Below are 12,254 nucleotides of genomic sequence, written 5' to 3' on the forward strand. Positions count from 1 at the left end.
AAGGGAAAGGAGGGTGGTGCCACAATGCACAAAGGCTCTGGCGTAAAAACAAGCAGCCTGATTTGGTCTCACTCCCTCCCCCTGCCCTGGGAGGCGTTTTCCAAGTCATAGGAATGGGGAGCCAGCATAGGGAAAGCCCCTCCTTACTCGATTTGGAATTAACCTGTGGCCTAGGGTTTGGATTCCTGTTCAAAGTAATCCCTGGAGAGAGAACACTTTAAACTCTTATTGGTCACACCTTATCCCAGGTAACAGGTTTTAATACAAAGAATCAAGTGCTTCAATAAAAGTAGAAGGGGGGTTCTCATAATCTGGCTTTGTCTAGGCATGCATGGCAGAAGTACTGATTTTTTTTTTTAAAAAGCAGCTGCTTAGCCAACGTGGTTCAGTGGTTGAGCGTCAACCTGTGAACCAGGAGATCACGGTTCGATTCCCAGTCAGGGCACATGCTTGGGTTGCAGGCTCAATCCCCAGTGAAGGGCGTGCAGGAGGCAGCCGATCAATGATTCTCTCTCATCATTGATGTTTCTATCTCTCTCTCCTCCCTCTCCCTTCCTCTCTGAAATCAATAAAAATATAGAAAAAATAAATAAACTAATAGCCAAGGCCTCATAACCAAGGAACTGCTGAGTTTACCATTGGCTGTAAATGTGATTGACAAATCCCACCCATTTTTCTTCACACCCTTAAAATTTTTCATCAAAACTGGCCTTCCCCACCTGAAGCCTAACTGTCCATTCCCAGCCTTCACCCCACCCCAACAAGGCTGTGCTGCGGCCATGCCCAGTCTTCAGGAGGCCTCCACACATCCAAGGACAAAGGCAGGGCATGAGGTGGCCAGCAGCAGCTCAGCTCCTGGCCACAATCCTTCCACCAAACCAAAGTCTCAGATATTTTCTCCCCACCTCCAGAAGATGTCAGATCTAGGGTCCCATGTTAGGAGGGCTCCCATGAATCTCTGCGAAAAGCCTATTTTACAAGCCAAAGCCTTTTGCTAAGAATAAAGGCCTGTGTCTATTTCAATCTCAAACTGAGAGCAGATAATCATTTGTTTGCCTACCTCCTCCACAGCTTGGAAAGTGCTTTTCTTTATCTTTCTGCCTGTTTGTTTGTTATTCCTGGGACCCCAGAGGAGAACCAACACATCAAATCTGCTCCATGGCAACGGTACCTCTCTTTTGTCAGTAGGGCCCACGTCATCATCACCACACAGGCAGGTGCAGGCGGACACTGGAGCCGGGTCCTCGAGTCCCCTTCCACAGTGTTGGTAGACATGCATATATTCTCAGTGCTTGCCACCATCAATCTGAGGAAAGTAAGAACTTATTTCTTACTTGAAATAACATATCTAAAACTCAAAAGAAAAGAACTAAGCTAAGCTATCTAGTTTCACTTGGTTTTGAAAGACTTGCCCTGTACCAAATCTCTGAGCTTGGTGTATTCCAATAGCAAGTTCATTAAAACCTAATAAATACCTGGCAAAGGCCTTACACCATCAGCTCATGGCAAGAATGTGGAAACCAGGACCTGTGTTTTATGAATGAGCAGCATATACTGGCACAGCCTCGGGCGCTGAGTATGGACTCACCCACCCAGCACCACTAAGGAAGATTAGCACGCATGTGAAGTTGGCATTGAATGTCTCCTCCTCTGTCTTAGCACCCCCCTCCTCCACTTTGTAGAATCCCCTAGAAGCTTGTTTGTTCTCTATCCCCAGACCCCATCTTCATGGGGCCTGTCCACATCAAAGGCTCTGAGCCCTGAACTTCCCACCCGAGATGGCGGTTTGAAGACTGTATTGCAAGAACAAGCTCGGCCTGTGAAAAATAGCTTCACGCCGTGGAGATGTCAGGCACCATCTGCCAGGATGCTCTTGCCGCCCCCTAGCAACTGCTCCCACATCCCTGTCTCTGGTTACTTTGCCTGCTTCCCTAGTTACCAGTGCCCCAGTCTCCAGCACACCTCTGACACCACCCCCGTGTGTTTGCAGCTTCCCCAGGGAACTAGAACCACATGGAGGTGGGGCCCAGGCATTCTGCCTCTTGGATTGCAGACGGACTCTCAGCACCAACTCTGGCTTCAATCCTGCCAAGCTCACAGTGTGTTAGCCCAAACCCCTAGTTCCAACGTCTCAATTCAGTATTAGACCATCTGAGCAGCTAACCAAGTAGACCTCAATCCTGCAGGCACATTTGAATCCTCTGGAAGCCTTTATAAATTATTAACTCCCAGGCACCAGCCCCAGAGATTCTGATTTCGTTGGTCTGGGGAAGAGCAGTAATTTTTTTAAGTTCTGCAAGTAGCTCTTATCATCTACCAGGGTTATGATTTAACCCCAAAAACTGCACAGTGTTGAGCGCCCTTCCACATGTGAAAAATAATTGCTTAATAATGACTGGACAGACAAATATGAAGAAGATACCCCAGTTGGACTGAAACAAGAAATTCCTCCAGGTTTTTAATTTCGCCTAACATTCAGTAAAATATATCTTATAATGATATTTTATAAAAACCAACCCAATTTTCTATTCTCCATGGAACTGCATCATTACCCACTAAGTGTAGACTTTGTCTGTGAGACTCCTTGGATAAATATCATGCACCTTTGGAAACTGTAACTCTTTCACGCCTCTGAAGTGCTATGTAAAACCCCGAAATAGTCAGTTATATAATAAGCATGTCATTAAGAATTTTTCCAATTAAATCTTCACAGTTGTTCCCTTACTTCTCCAATGCCTTGGTGCTGGAGGTGAGGTCCGTGGGTTAGCAGCGTGTTAGAAATGCAGACTCTATGACCCCACCTCCAGACCAACTGAATCAGAAACTGCATTTTAGTGAGACCCTCAGGAGAACCTGCAGCTACATTCAACTTTGAGAAGCACCACCAAGTAGCCTGCTTTTATCAGTCTTGGTGTTGGAATAGCTTCTTTCAAGACTCTCCCTTTGCAGTCTTAGCCCTCCAGGAAGGCTCCCACCAAATTGGACCACCTCAGCTGCCAGGCCTTTGCTCTTCCAACCCCCTCCCCCACCATCTGCAAATCCCTCCCCCCTCCGTTCTGTCTAAAAGCAGCATTCCCGTTTCCCAGAGTCCCAACTGAGCCTCTCCTCTCCAAAACCTTTGCAGATGTCCCAGCCCTAGGGTTCTCGCCTGCCTCTAATTGCATAGCACTTGTCTAGCTACATGTTCACTCAAAGCAAGCACATCCACCCAATGTTCTTGTTTTATTAGGCAACCGTTATTTCACCCTTCACTTTCCAAGTACATCTGCCTTGCCTCCCATCACTTACATGCCTTTCACCTGCCATTGGGGCTTTGCACATAATAAATACAACAAGTGTGTGGTGTTTGGTTTTGACTTTGATCTCTGATGGCAAGCTACATAATACATAAGACCTATACATCTGAGTCAAGAAATTAGTACAAATTTTACAACATTTAAGCTTTGTTGGTGTTAAAATTTCCAATATGCTGAACACAGGAGTTGCAAAATAACATGCTGTATAATCATGTACTGGGCTATATTAAACAACTAGAGAAAATAAATATCAAAAATGAAAGCAAGACAACATAATATCAGGTATCAACTAAGAAGTAAATAGAAACATTTCATATCATTGTTACTCAGGAAAACTAATCAAATAAAATCCTATAGCTACCAATGGCTGCTGTTGACCAAATTGTATTCGCAGCCAACTCAGGGCCTGTAATGTGAACATAAAATCACATACGGCTTCTGCATATAGGGTTTCTCCCAGGGTATGGGCAGTCCCAGAGCTCATTACATTCCACTTCAGCATAAAATGACCTCATATATTGCGGTAGCAAAATTCAGGAGTGTTTTTCCTATTCTTTATAAAGTCCATAAATATTATTGAGAATTAACCATGTGTCCTGTAGTAGGGCCCAGAAATACAAAGACAACTAAACATGTCCTTACTGATAAATTATTCCTAGTCTTAGAGGGAGGAGACATAAACAGATCATTTTAATACAATGTAGAGTATATAGCACTAGAGTACACATTCAGAGCATTATTGGAACACACGGAGGGGCTGCCTAACTCAACCTGAAGAAATAAAAAAGAACTTTTTTTGGGGGGGGGAGAGGGGAAGGGGGGATGCCTGAGCTGAGCCTTGGAGTTAGCAAAGGAATTAGCCAAGTGAAAGATGAACATTGATATTCCAGGCAGGGGAGGCAGTAAGGAGAAGGAAGAGGTAACTGACAGCAGGGCATGTGGAAGAAGTTTGGATCGTTCTGCAGAGTAAGAGGCAGGATGTGATGGTGTTTCTTCCATCGAAGTAATGACCTCTTGTTAGTTGATAAAGGTCCAAAGGACCTTGGACTTTATCATAAAGGCAAATGGAGAATTTCTAGACTTGAAAGACTTCCTGCAGCTTTCTAGATCTAACATGCAAAGTAAAAACAGCTTAGATTCTATAAAAACTACATTAAGTGCCATAGAATCCTTGTCAACATGGCTACTTAGATACTGATTCAAACATTTCATAGATCATCACGTTCTTGCTCTCAGGTGCTGCTTCCACCTCCAGCTGCCCGAGCTGCAGGCTTTCTATGTGCTGCCTTCCAGAGAGCCACATTCTGGGTGACCAGTGGACCTGTTATTGGTGCCACTCATTACTCTCAACCCAAACTTCACAAGGTTTCTCTTCAGTGTCCCCCATTGCTTGTCTCTCTCCACGGTGTCACTTGTATTATATTGTGTTTCCAGTCTCCAGTGGTTTTCAAAAGGCCTTCCTGCCCAATCAATCCTCAGCCCCTTCCTACTGTCTATGGAAGTCTAGTTACATCTGTACATATAATAAAACTGGTAAAAGTTACACAGTTTATGAACAGTGCTGCGAAGGAGTGTATATATTTGTCATTTTGTGTTATTGTTAGATCATCAAATAATTCACTGAAATAAATACATTTAGACTATTTTAAAATTGCCTGTGTACTTAAGATAGTGCTTCTTCAAATCTAAAATTATTCAACTGGTTCAAAAGAAAAAAGAAAAAGTTGGAACGTTGTCTAGGTGATTGATACATTTTCCTTTATAAAGTTAGTTCATATCCTGGAAACAAGGGTTTGTCTGTTTAATATCATATGAAAAATTATAGTCATCTTGGCTAAACAATAGTGTCAGTAAATAGCTTCTACATGAGACTGGAAAAAAAAAGAGAAACTATATTCTTGCTGCAACAGAAAGATAAATTTTGTTGGCCTTTGAAAGCTAGGGGATTAACCAGCATTTGGGGAGAGATGTTTTGAAAGATACAGAACCTGTCGTATTTTCTGCTTCATGAACTAAACATAAACAGGGAAAGGCCGCATGGGTGTGTTACAGCTGTCTGCTAACCAAGGAGGCTTTTGAGTTTGTGAACTGAAGGAACAGCAGACATTCTGTGTTTAATAAGCCATATACCCTCCATTACTGAGATTCCCCCTGACAGGGAGTTCAAATTTAGAGAAGAAAAAAAAGAGCTCTCCCAAGTCATAGAGATATGACATAAAAAATCACACGGATTGGAAAGAGGGCAGTTGTGAGAGATGTCATTTCCTTTAAAAATCTCGATAATTTATAAGTGGGAGGGGGCTGATAAAGTATTCAAATCATCCAAATTAGGATTTTATAATGATTTAGGCCAGAGGGGACACAAAACCTTTTTGTTTTCTAGTAAAACATGTATTTATAAGATGAAGTGAATCAGAAAATCTTCCAAAATAAGAAAAAAATTAAATCACCATAATAATAAATATAAAAATCATTTTCAGGCCCAAGCTCAACAATATGCCAAGAATGGAGCCATCACATGCATATTCTATCATACTGTAATCCTCAAGACACATATTCCTAAAGTAAAGAGGCAGACAGCCTGGGTGGGGATTTGGCTCTGGCTGTGTTACTCTGTGCAACAAGTCAACATCTCTGGGCTTCAGTAATCACATTTTTTTTTTAACTATGAAATGTGTGCGGTTGTATTTAAGTGAAATAAGTTGATATTTTACAGTGTTTGGAACAGTTCCAGACACATAATAGGTAATATATAAGTACAAATAACAAATAATCACAGCTGAGTAGCTTACCAGATGGGATCAATTCAAGCTAATCAGGTAGTGGAAGGATCCATAGCCGCCTCCAAACTTTTTATCTCATATAAGAATCCTCTATTAAAACAAAAACAAAAACAGAAAACACTTGATACACTGTGAGGAAGAAGAAACTGCCTCCCTGTAATTCCCACCTTGAATTATAAAGCTGAAACAATAACAAATCCAACTCAGCTTCCATATGATAACCCATCGGTTTTTTGTTGTTAATCCTCTACCAGAGGACATCTTCTCCATTGATTTGTTTTGTTTTGTTTTGTTTTGTTTTGTTTTTTGTTTTAGAGGGAGAGAATGGAAGGGAGGGGAAGAGACACAGGGAGAGATACATGGATGTGAGAGAGACACATGGATTGGTTACCTCCAGCAAGTGCCCTGACCCGGCAAGGGACTGGGCCTATAACCGTGTTTCGTGCCCTTGACCGAAATGGAACCCATGACACTTCAGTCTGCAGGCCGATGCTCTAACCACTGAGCTAGGGCAACCCATCACTTTTTTAAGGAATTATCACTGCCTTCTCTTCGAGCCAAGCGTCCTCTGGGTCTTCACCCTTTATGACTTTGATGGAGCCCCAGCTCCTTCACCATTGCTGACACCTGCCTCTACAGGCACTCACTGAGCATGCCAGGGCCCCCATAAACTGGGGCAGGAAGTACCACAAACGGTCTGTGGGGTGTATCTGACACCCTCATTCTGGACCTGGATTTCTATTAACTGAGGCTCAGATTGCATTCCCGTTTGGGGGCGACTGTGTCACCCTATTGGCTTATCTGAAGCTTTCAGTTAATAAACTAGCCTCGATCTGCTGAAAAGCCAGAGCACTCAGCGCCATCCTCACACTGACATTTTCACATCTAAACTCAAAATGTATATTTATCCCAATATGTATATTAATAAGTCTCACTTGGTTATTAATCAGGATAAATGTGTGTGCAAATGGAATATTAGTACACCCAATTAGATTCTGAATGCCCTCAGGGAAATTGGGATGTTTTACAGGAACCTTGTGATGAAAATTTTGTAAAGCAAATAACTATCCTCCAATTGATTTTTTTATGTAACTATCTATTAATGTATTATAGTTGCCTAAAGCAGGATACAAATATATTAAGCTTTGGATTATAACATATTACGTTATTACAGCAGATCTGTCTTCCTGTACTTTGATTAGGATAATACTAAAATTAGTTTACCTTCCTGAATGTACTGAAACCAGACTATTAGCATACAAATGAGAGAGCCAGGAGGCCACAGACCCCAAAAACAATGCCCAGGTCCAAAATGTCCTTAAAGTGTACAGACCTCACATGGCAAACCACGTTTATTCTTTGGTTTAAGTTTCCTCTCATTTCTTTTATATGAATACTAGTAGCCCTGCGCATGAATCCATAAGCCAGTAGCTCTCTGCAGGGCCTGGCCGCTCCGCGCCCACTGCCCAGAGGCCCATCCGCGGCTGGGTGCGGAATGCTTGCCTCGTCCTGGGGCGACCACTCAAGTGTTCCCCCCAGCCCGCAGCTGTTCCGTGTCCGCTGCCCAGAGGCCCTCCACAGCTGGGGTGGAATGCTTTGCGGCAACGAGGCAAGGATTCCACCAGGCCACTCACACTGCCCACTCTCAGCGGCCACCCCTCCACCCCCTGGGACTGGGGGACTCTGGCAGGGCTGAGAGGACTGGGTGCCGCCATCTTGTGGCTATGGGTGCCGCCATCTTTGTGATGGAGTGACAGTTAATTTGTATATTACCTTTTTATTAGATAAGACAATAATATTATTGAAAATATATATATAACTAACCCTTTCCTATTTATTCAGTTTCCATTTGATTACACAGTTGGGCCACTCACTTCCGGGGCTATCAGGTAAGGCCAATTCTATAGGCTGACCACAATTTACCTCTCTCCACTCATCTCTGATGGCACTCTACCACTCACACCTAGGGTTTCACCAGTTCCACCCATCTATACCCTCAGTTCCACCCATTTCTCCAAACCACTCTGACAAAGGAGGCAGTGGGCAAATCCTCAAATCAATCCTGTGGCAAGACCACCAATATATAGTGTGCCTGGGAAAACTCTGGGAACCAGAGCTGAGCTGTCCCTTCTCAGACACTGACCCTACCCTACCACTGAGCATATGTGTGGCCTCCTAATTCAGTTTCTGACTGAGCGTTCTGTTCCATTATTGGAGGTGAAACTCTGTCCCAAGCCCAGACACTTAACTGAGGCCCAAACAACTTTCCCAGACCATCTCTAGAAACCTATTATTCAGTTACTCCCTAGGATTCTGCCATAAGCCGGAAAATCTCCAAGCATCAGGCCACCAGCCACGACACTTTCCATATCATCATTGCTGCCTAAGGATCTCCCAACACATTGGAGATTGGGCTCAGATTTACCCTGGGTCTTTCAACATCACAATTTGAACTGCTAGGAAGAAATACGCAAACCGTGTATAAACAAGCCTCACCTTCCTTTCCTGAGCCATAAAAGGAATCTCAAATAAATGAAGATGCAAGCCATGTTCCTGGGTGAGGCCAGGAATCAAGGCAAAGAAGTACTGAGAATCCAGTTGGACCCATTGAGCTTTCATGGCACCTCTCTACTGAAATTGAAAGGCTGATTTTATTTTTTTAATTCCAACTTGTTCAGATTAAAGTCCCCTATCAAAAAATGGCAAACTAAATGACATTGCTTTGAGACCCCCCCCCCACTCTTAATCCAAGGAAAAAGTCTTTCATAGTTTTGGTTAAAGTAAAATGTTTTCAACAAATAACTTACAAGTATGTTTCTGACTATTATTCATATACTAAGTTTGTAAAAACCTGGAAATAGACTATTTATTCGGTCAGGGGGAGGGGAGAAGACACTGAACAAACTATGACTGACTCGTGGACATTTAATTTCTGCTACAAAGTAAAATTCTACTTATCTTGTTCATTCAGATCTCAGCCCTCCTAACACTTTGAAGCTTTATACCAGTGATGGTGATGGCGAACCTATGACTCACGTGTCAGCACTGACACGCGTAGCCATTTCTGATGACACGCGGCTGCATGCCGAGGATGAAACATTTGCTGCTCCTGAGGATGAAACATTTGCGACTAGAGTCTTAGAGTTAGTTTTTTCCTCAAAGTGACACACTACCCGAGTTAATGCTCAGTTTTTTGGCCAAGTTTGACACACCAAGCTCAAAAGGTTGCCCATCACTGCTTTATACCATATATAACATCCAACTGACAATATAAGAGAAAGGTAGTTATGGTTACGCACGTCCTCTGCTAAGGTCAGAGCACTGTCACTGTACCAGAGAAATTAGGGGGTCCAATTTCCCCGACACAGGTGGGCGTGGGGTGGCTCTTGTAATATCTGAAAAAAAGAATATTCCAAGATTCACACAAGAGAATGAATGGATTTTATTGGAATGGAGTTCTATCCCTCAGGTTGCAAAGTCCCATGGGCTTTCACCCAGTCTTGGAAAAGAAGGGCCAGTATCCAGAGCTTCCATTCCATGTTTCAACCGGATCCAGTCCAGCATCCAGTTAATTAAAGTCCATTAGTCCATTGTGTGGAGTCCACATGGCCCAGGGGCCTTGTGGGCAAATGCGGAGGGGTGTTCCCCCTGCAACAGGAGTCCCAAGAGGACCAAGAGCCAAGAGAGGGAACTCCCTTTGTTCAGAAATTTAAATATTAGGGTTTCACGCTCTTGCAGTGGCCAAGCCTATTCTGGCCAATTCCCTGTTCCCAGGTATGATTGACAAACAGGTAAGCACCTTCCCAAGTCACTCAGACCTTACTGAGCATGCGTCTGTTGTCCGGTTTCTTCCCCCAGCGATTTGCAGGGAACAGGCTTGGAGAGTATTAAATTAGCAAAGCTGTATAAATGCCATGCCTGTACTATCTAGTCTTCCCTTTACTCTTTTCCTGTTAAATAATAAACAGATTACGCCTGGCCGGCGTGGCTCAGTGGTTGAGCGTTGACCTATGATCCAGGAGGTCATGTTTTGATTCCCAGTCACGGCACATGCCCGGGTTGTGGGCTCAATCCCCAGTGTGGGGCATGCATAAGGCAGCCAATCAATGTTTCTCTCTCATCATTGATGTTTCTACCTCTCTCCCTCTTCCTTCCTCTCTGAAATCAATAAAAATATAGTAAAAATAATAATAATAATAATAACCAGATTATTACAATAGTATCACCCCACCAACTTACTATGGAGAGCAAGGATCTTCCTCACAGTTCTGGTAGAACCAGGATTCCTGGCAGAAAAACTTTTTTAATATTTATCTTACTATGCAGGTCCCTCTGTTAAACTTATGGTTGGGCTTATTATTCTTTTTAACTTGAGAAACAATTTTTATTCACCCTGCTTTCATATTTTGTTCATAGAGATGGAGACGTTTTATTCTAACTACAAAAACTCTTAAAATGAATAATAATTTAATTGTTGAGGGTTCATAAACCTTAACAGGTGAGTCAATTTTTGATATTGAGGTTTGAAATGAGTTTCAGTTTTAAAATTACAACTAATAAATTATGCAAAATAACAAGAAAAAAAGAATACACACACAAAGAAGTTTTTGTTTTATTCTTCTAAGTCCCAAAGGAACACAGATACTACCTATCAATCAGTTTATTTCTGGGTAGCATGTAAGTATGCCAATATTTTCCTCACACTGAAATTTTGAGAGGAGAATAGGAACTTTCCTATTAGCTTCAAAAATTGAGGAGGGAAAAAATAGGGCAAAAAAAAGACCAAGTGTGTGTGTGTATGTGTGTGTGTGTGTGTGTATTTGCAGAACACAATAAAGAGTTGATGTGTGTGTGCTGCAGAATAAAATGAATCATACCTTTCACCACACATCACAGGAGTTAATTTAATGGTATGCTTTTTTCTTTCAATGCAATTACTATATTATTTTATTTTAATTGAATTTATTGGGGTGACGTTGGTTAATACAATTATACAGGTTTCAGGTATACAGTTCTACAATACATTATCTGTGTGCTGTATTGTGTGTTTACTACCCCAAGTCAAGTCTCCTTCCATCACCATTTATCCCCCCATTACCTTCTTCTACCTCCCTCTACTTCCACTTCCCTCTGGCAATCACCATACTGTTGTCTGTATCCATGAGTCTTTCTATTTTTTCTTTGCTTCATCTCAATCTTTTTTAAATATATTTGATTTATTTTTACAGAGAGGAAGGGAGAGGGATAGAGAGTTACAAACATCAATGAGAGAGAAACATCGATCAGCTGCCTCCGGCACACCCACTACTGGGGATGTGCCCACAACCAAGGTACATGCCCTTGACCAGAATCGACTCTGGAACCCTTCAGTCTGCAGGCCGATGCTCTATCCACTGAGCCAAACGGGTTAGAGCTTCATCTCAAGTTTTAAAAATATTTTCACAAAAGATTATCCTCTCACTTTAAAACGAGAAAGCTGAACATAAGCAAAACTGTATTTATTCCATGTTTCATTCTCTGAAATAAATATAAAGCTACTTTTCACCTTGACACAGTAACAGTTAAACCATCACAGAAAAGAATTCTGTAACCTCTCTGTCTTAATTTGGCAACTTAATCCCCAAGATTTGGTCTGGAACACTTGCTGACCAAATTTTTTATGACCTATTCCTGGAATTATTTGAAAGGAAATAAAACATATCATCACACTGAGTAATTTTTCTTTCTGGAACACCAGAAGATTCTATTGAACACCAGGATCCCTCTGGAGATAAATTTAGCAAAGATACTTTGACCAAAAAAATATTTTTCTGGCAAGATATGTAAGAAGAGATATGAAGCAATAAGTATTCATTTGTCCTTTTCCTCCCTGCAGTGACAATGTAAGAAGGTTTTATCTCCCTATATTCTTGATTGCAGCATAAATTTAAGATAAGCTGTTCCCCTTGTAGAAAATCCACTTGTAGATGCTTTGGCCCTGACACCTCTGTTCCTCCAAATTTTTGTTCCAAAAATAAATTATTCATGCTCACAGGAAAATTTGTCACAAAATAATGCATGCATGGAAAGTGTGAATATAACTCAGAATTTTTCCCTTTAAAATTAGTCACTCCAGAAGAAGAAAAATTATTAAAACTTGCCCTAAATATCAGGGCAAGTGTTTTACTTCAGCAAA

At 42.0% G+C, this 12,254-nt stretch overlaps 1 protein-coding gene across 6 annotated transcripts in view; it reads right to left on the reverse strand.

Moving 5' to 3' along the window:
- Nucleotides 1-12,254, reverse strand: part of KCTD12 (potassium channel tetramerization domain containing 12) — a 155,131-nt gene that overhangs the window by 99,099 nt on the left and 43,778 nt on the right. For 5 of the 6 annotated variants that reach the window (XR_008556746.1, XR_008556747.1, XR_008556745.1 and 2 more), the window contains exon 2: nucleotides 1,172-1,306. The exons of the other annotated variant lie outside the window; for it this stretch is intronic. Coding sequence is in view for 1 of the 5 variants with exons in the window: in XM_054719862.1 (XP_054575837.1) it covers nucleotides 1,172-1,306 (135 nt within the window). In the remaining 4 variants the exon portion in view is untranslated. The remainder of the gene's footprint in view (nucleotides 1-1,171; nucleotides 1,307-12,254) is intronic. 6 annotated transcript variants of the gene reach the window in all.

This window comes from Eptesicus fuscus, chromosome 8, assembly GCF_027574615.1.
Source record: "Eptesicus fuscus isolate TK198812 chromosome 8, DD_ASM_mEF_20220401, whole genome shotgun sequence".
Classification (NCBI taxonomy): Eukaryota; Metazoa; Chordata; class Mammalia; order Chiroptera; family Vespertilionidae; genus Eptesicus; species Eptesicus fuscus.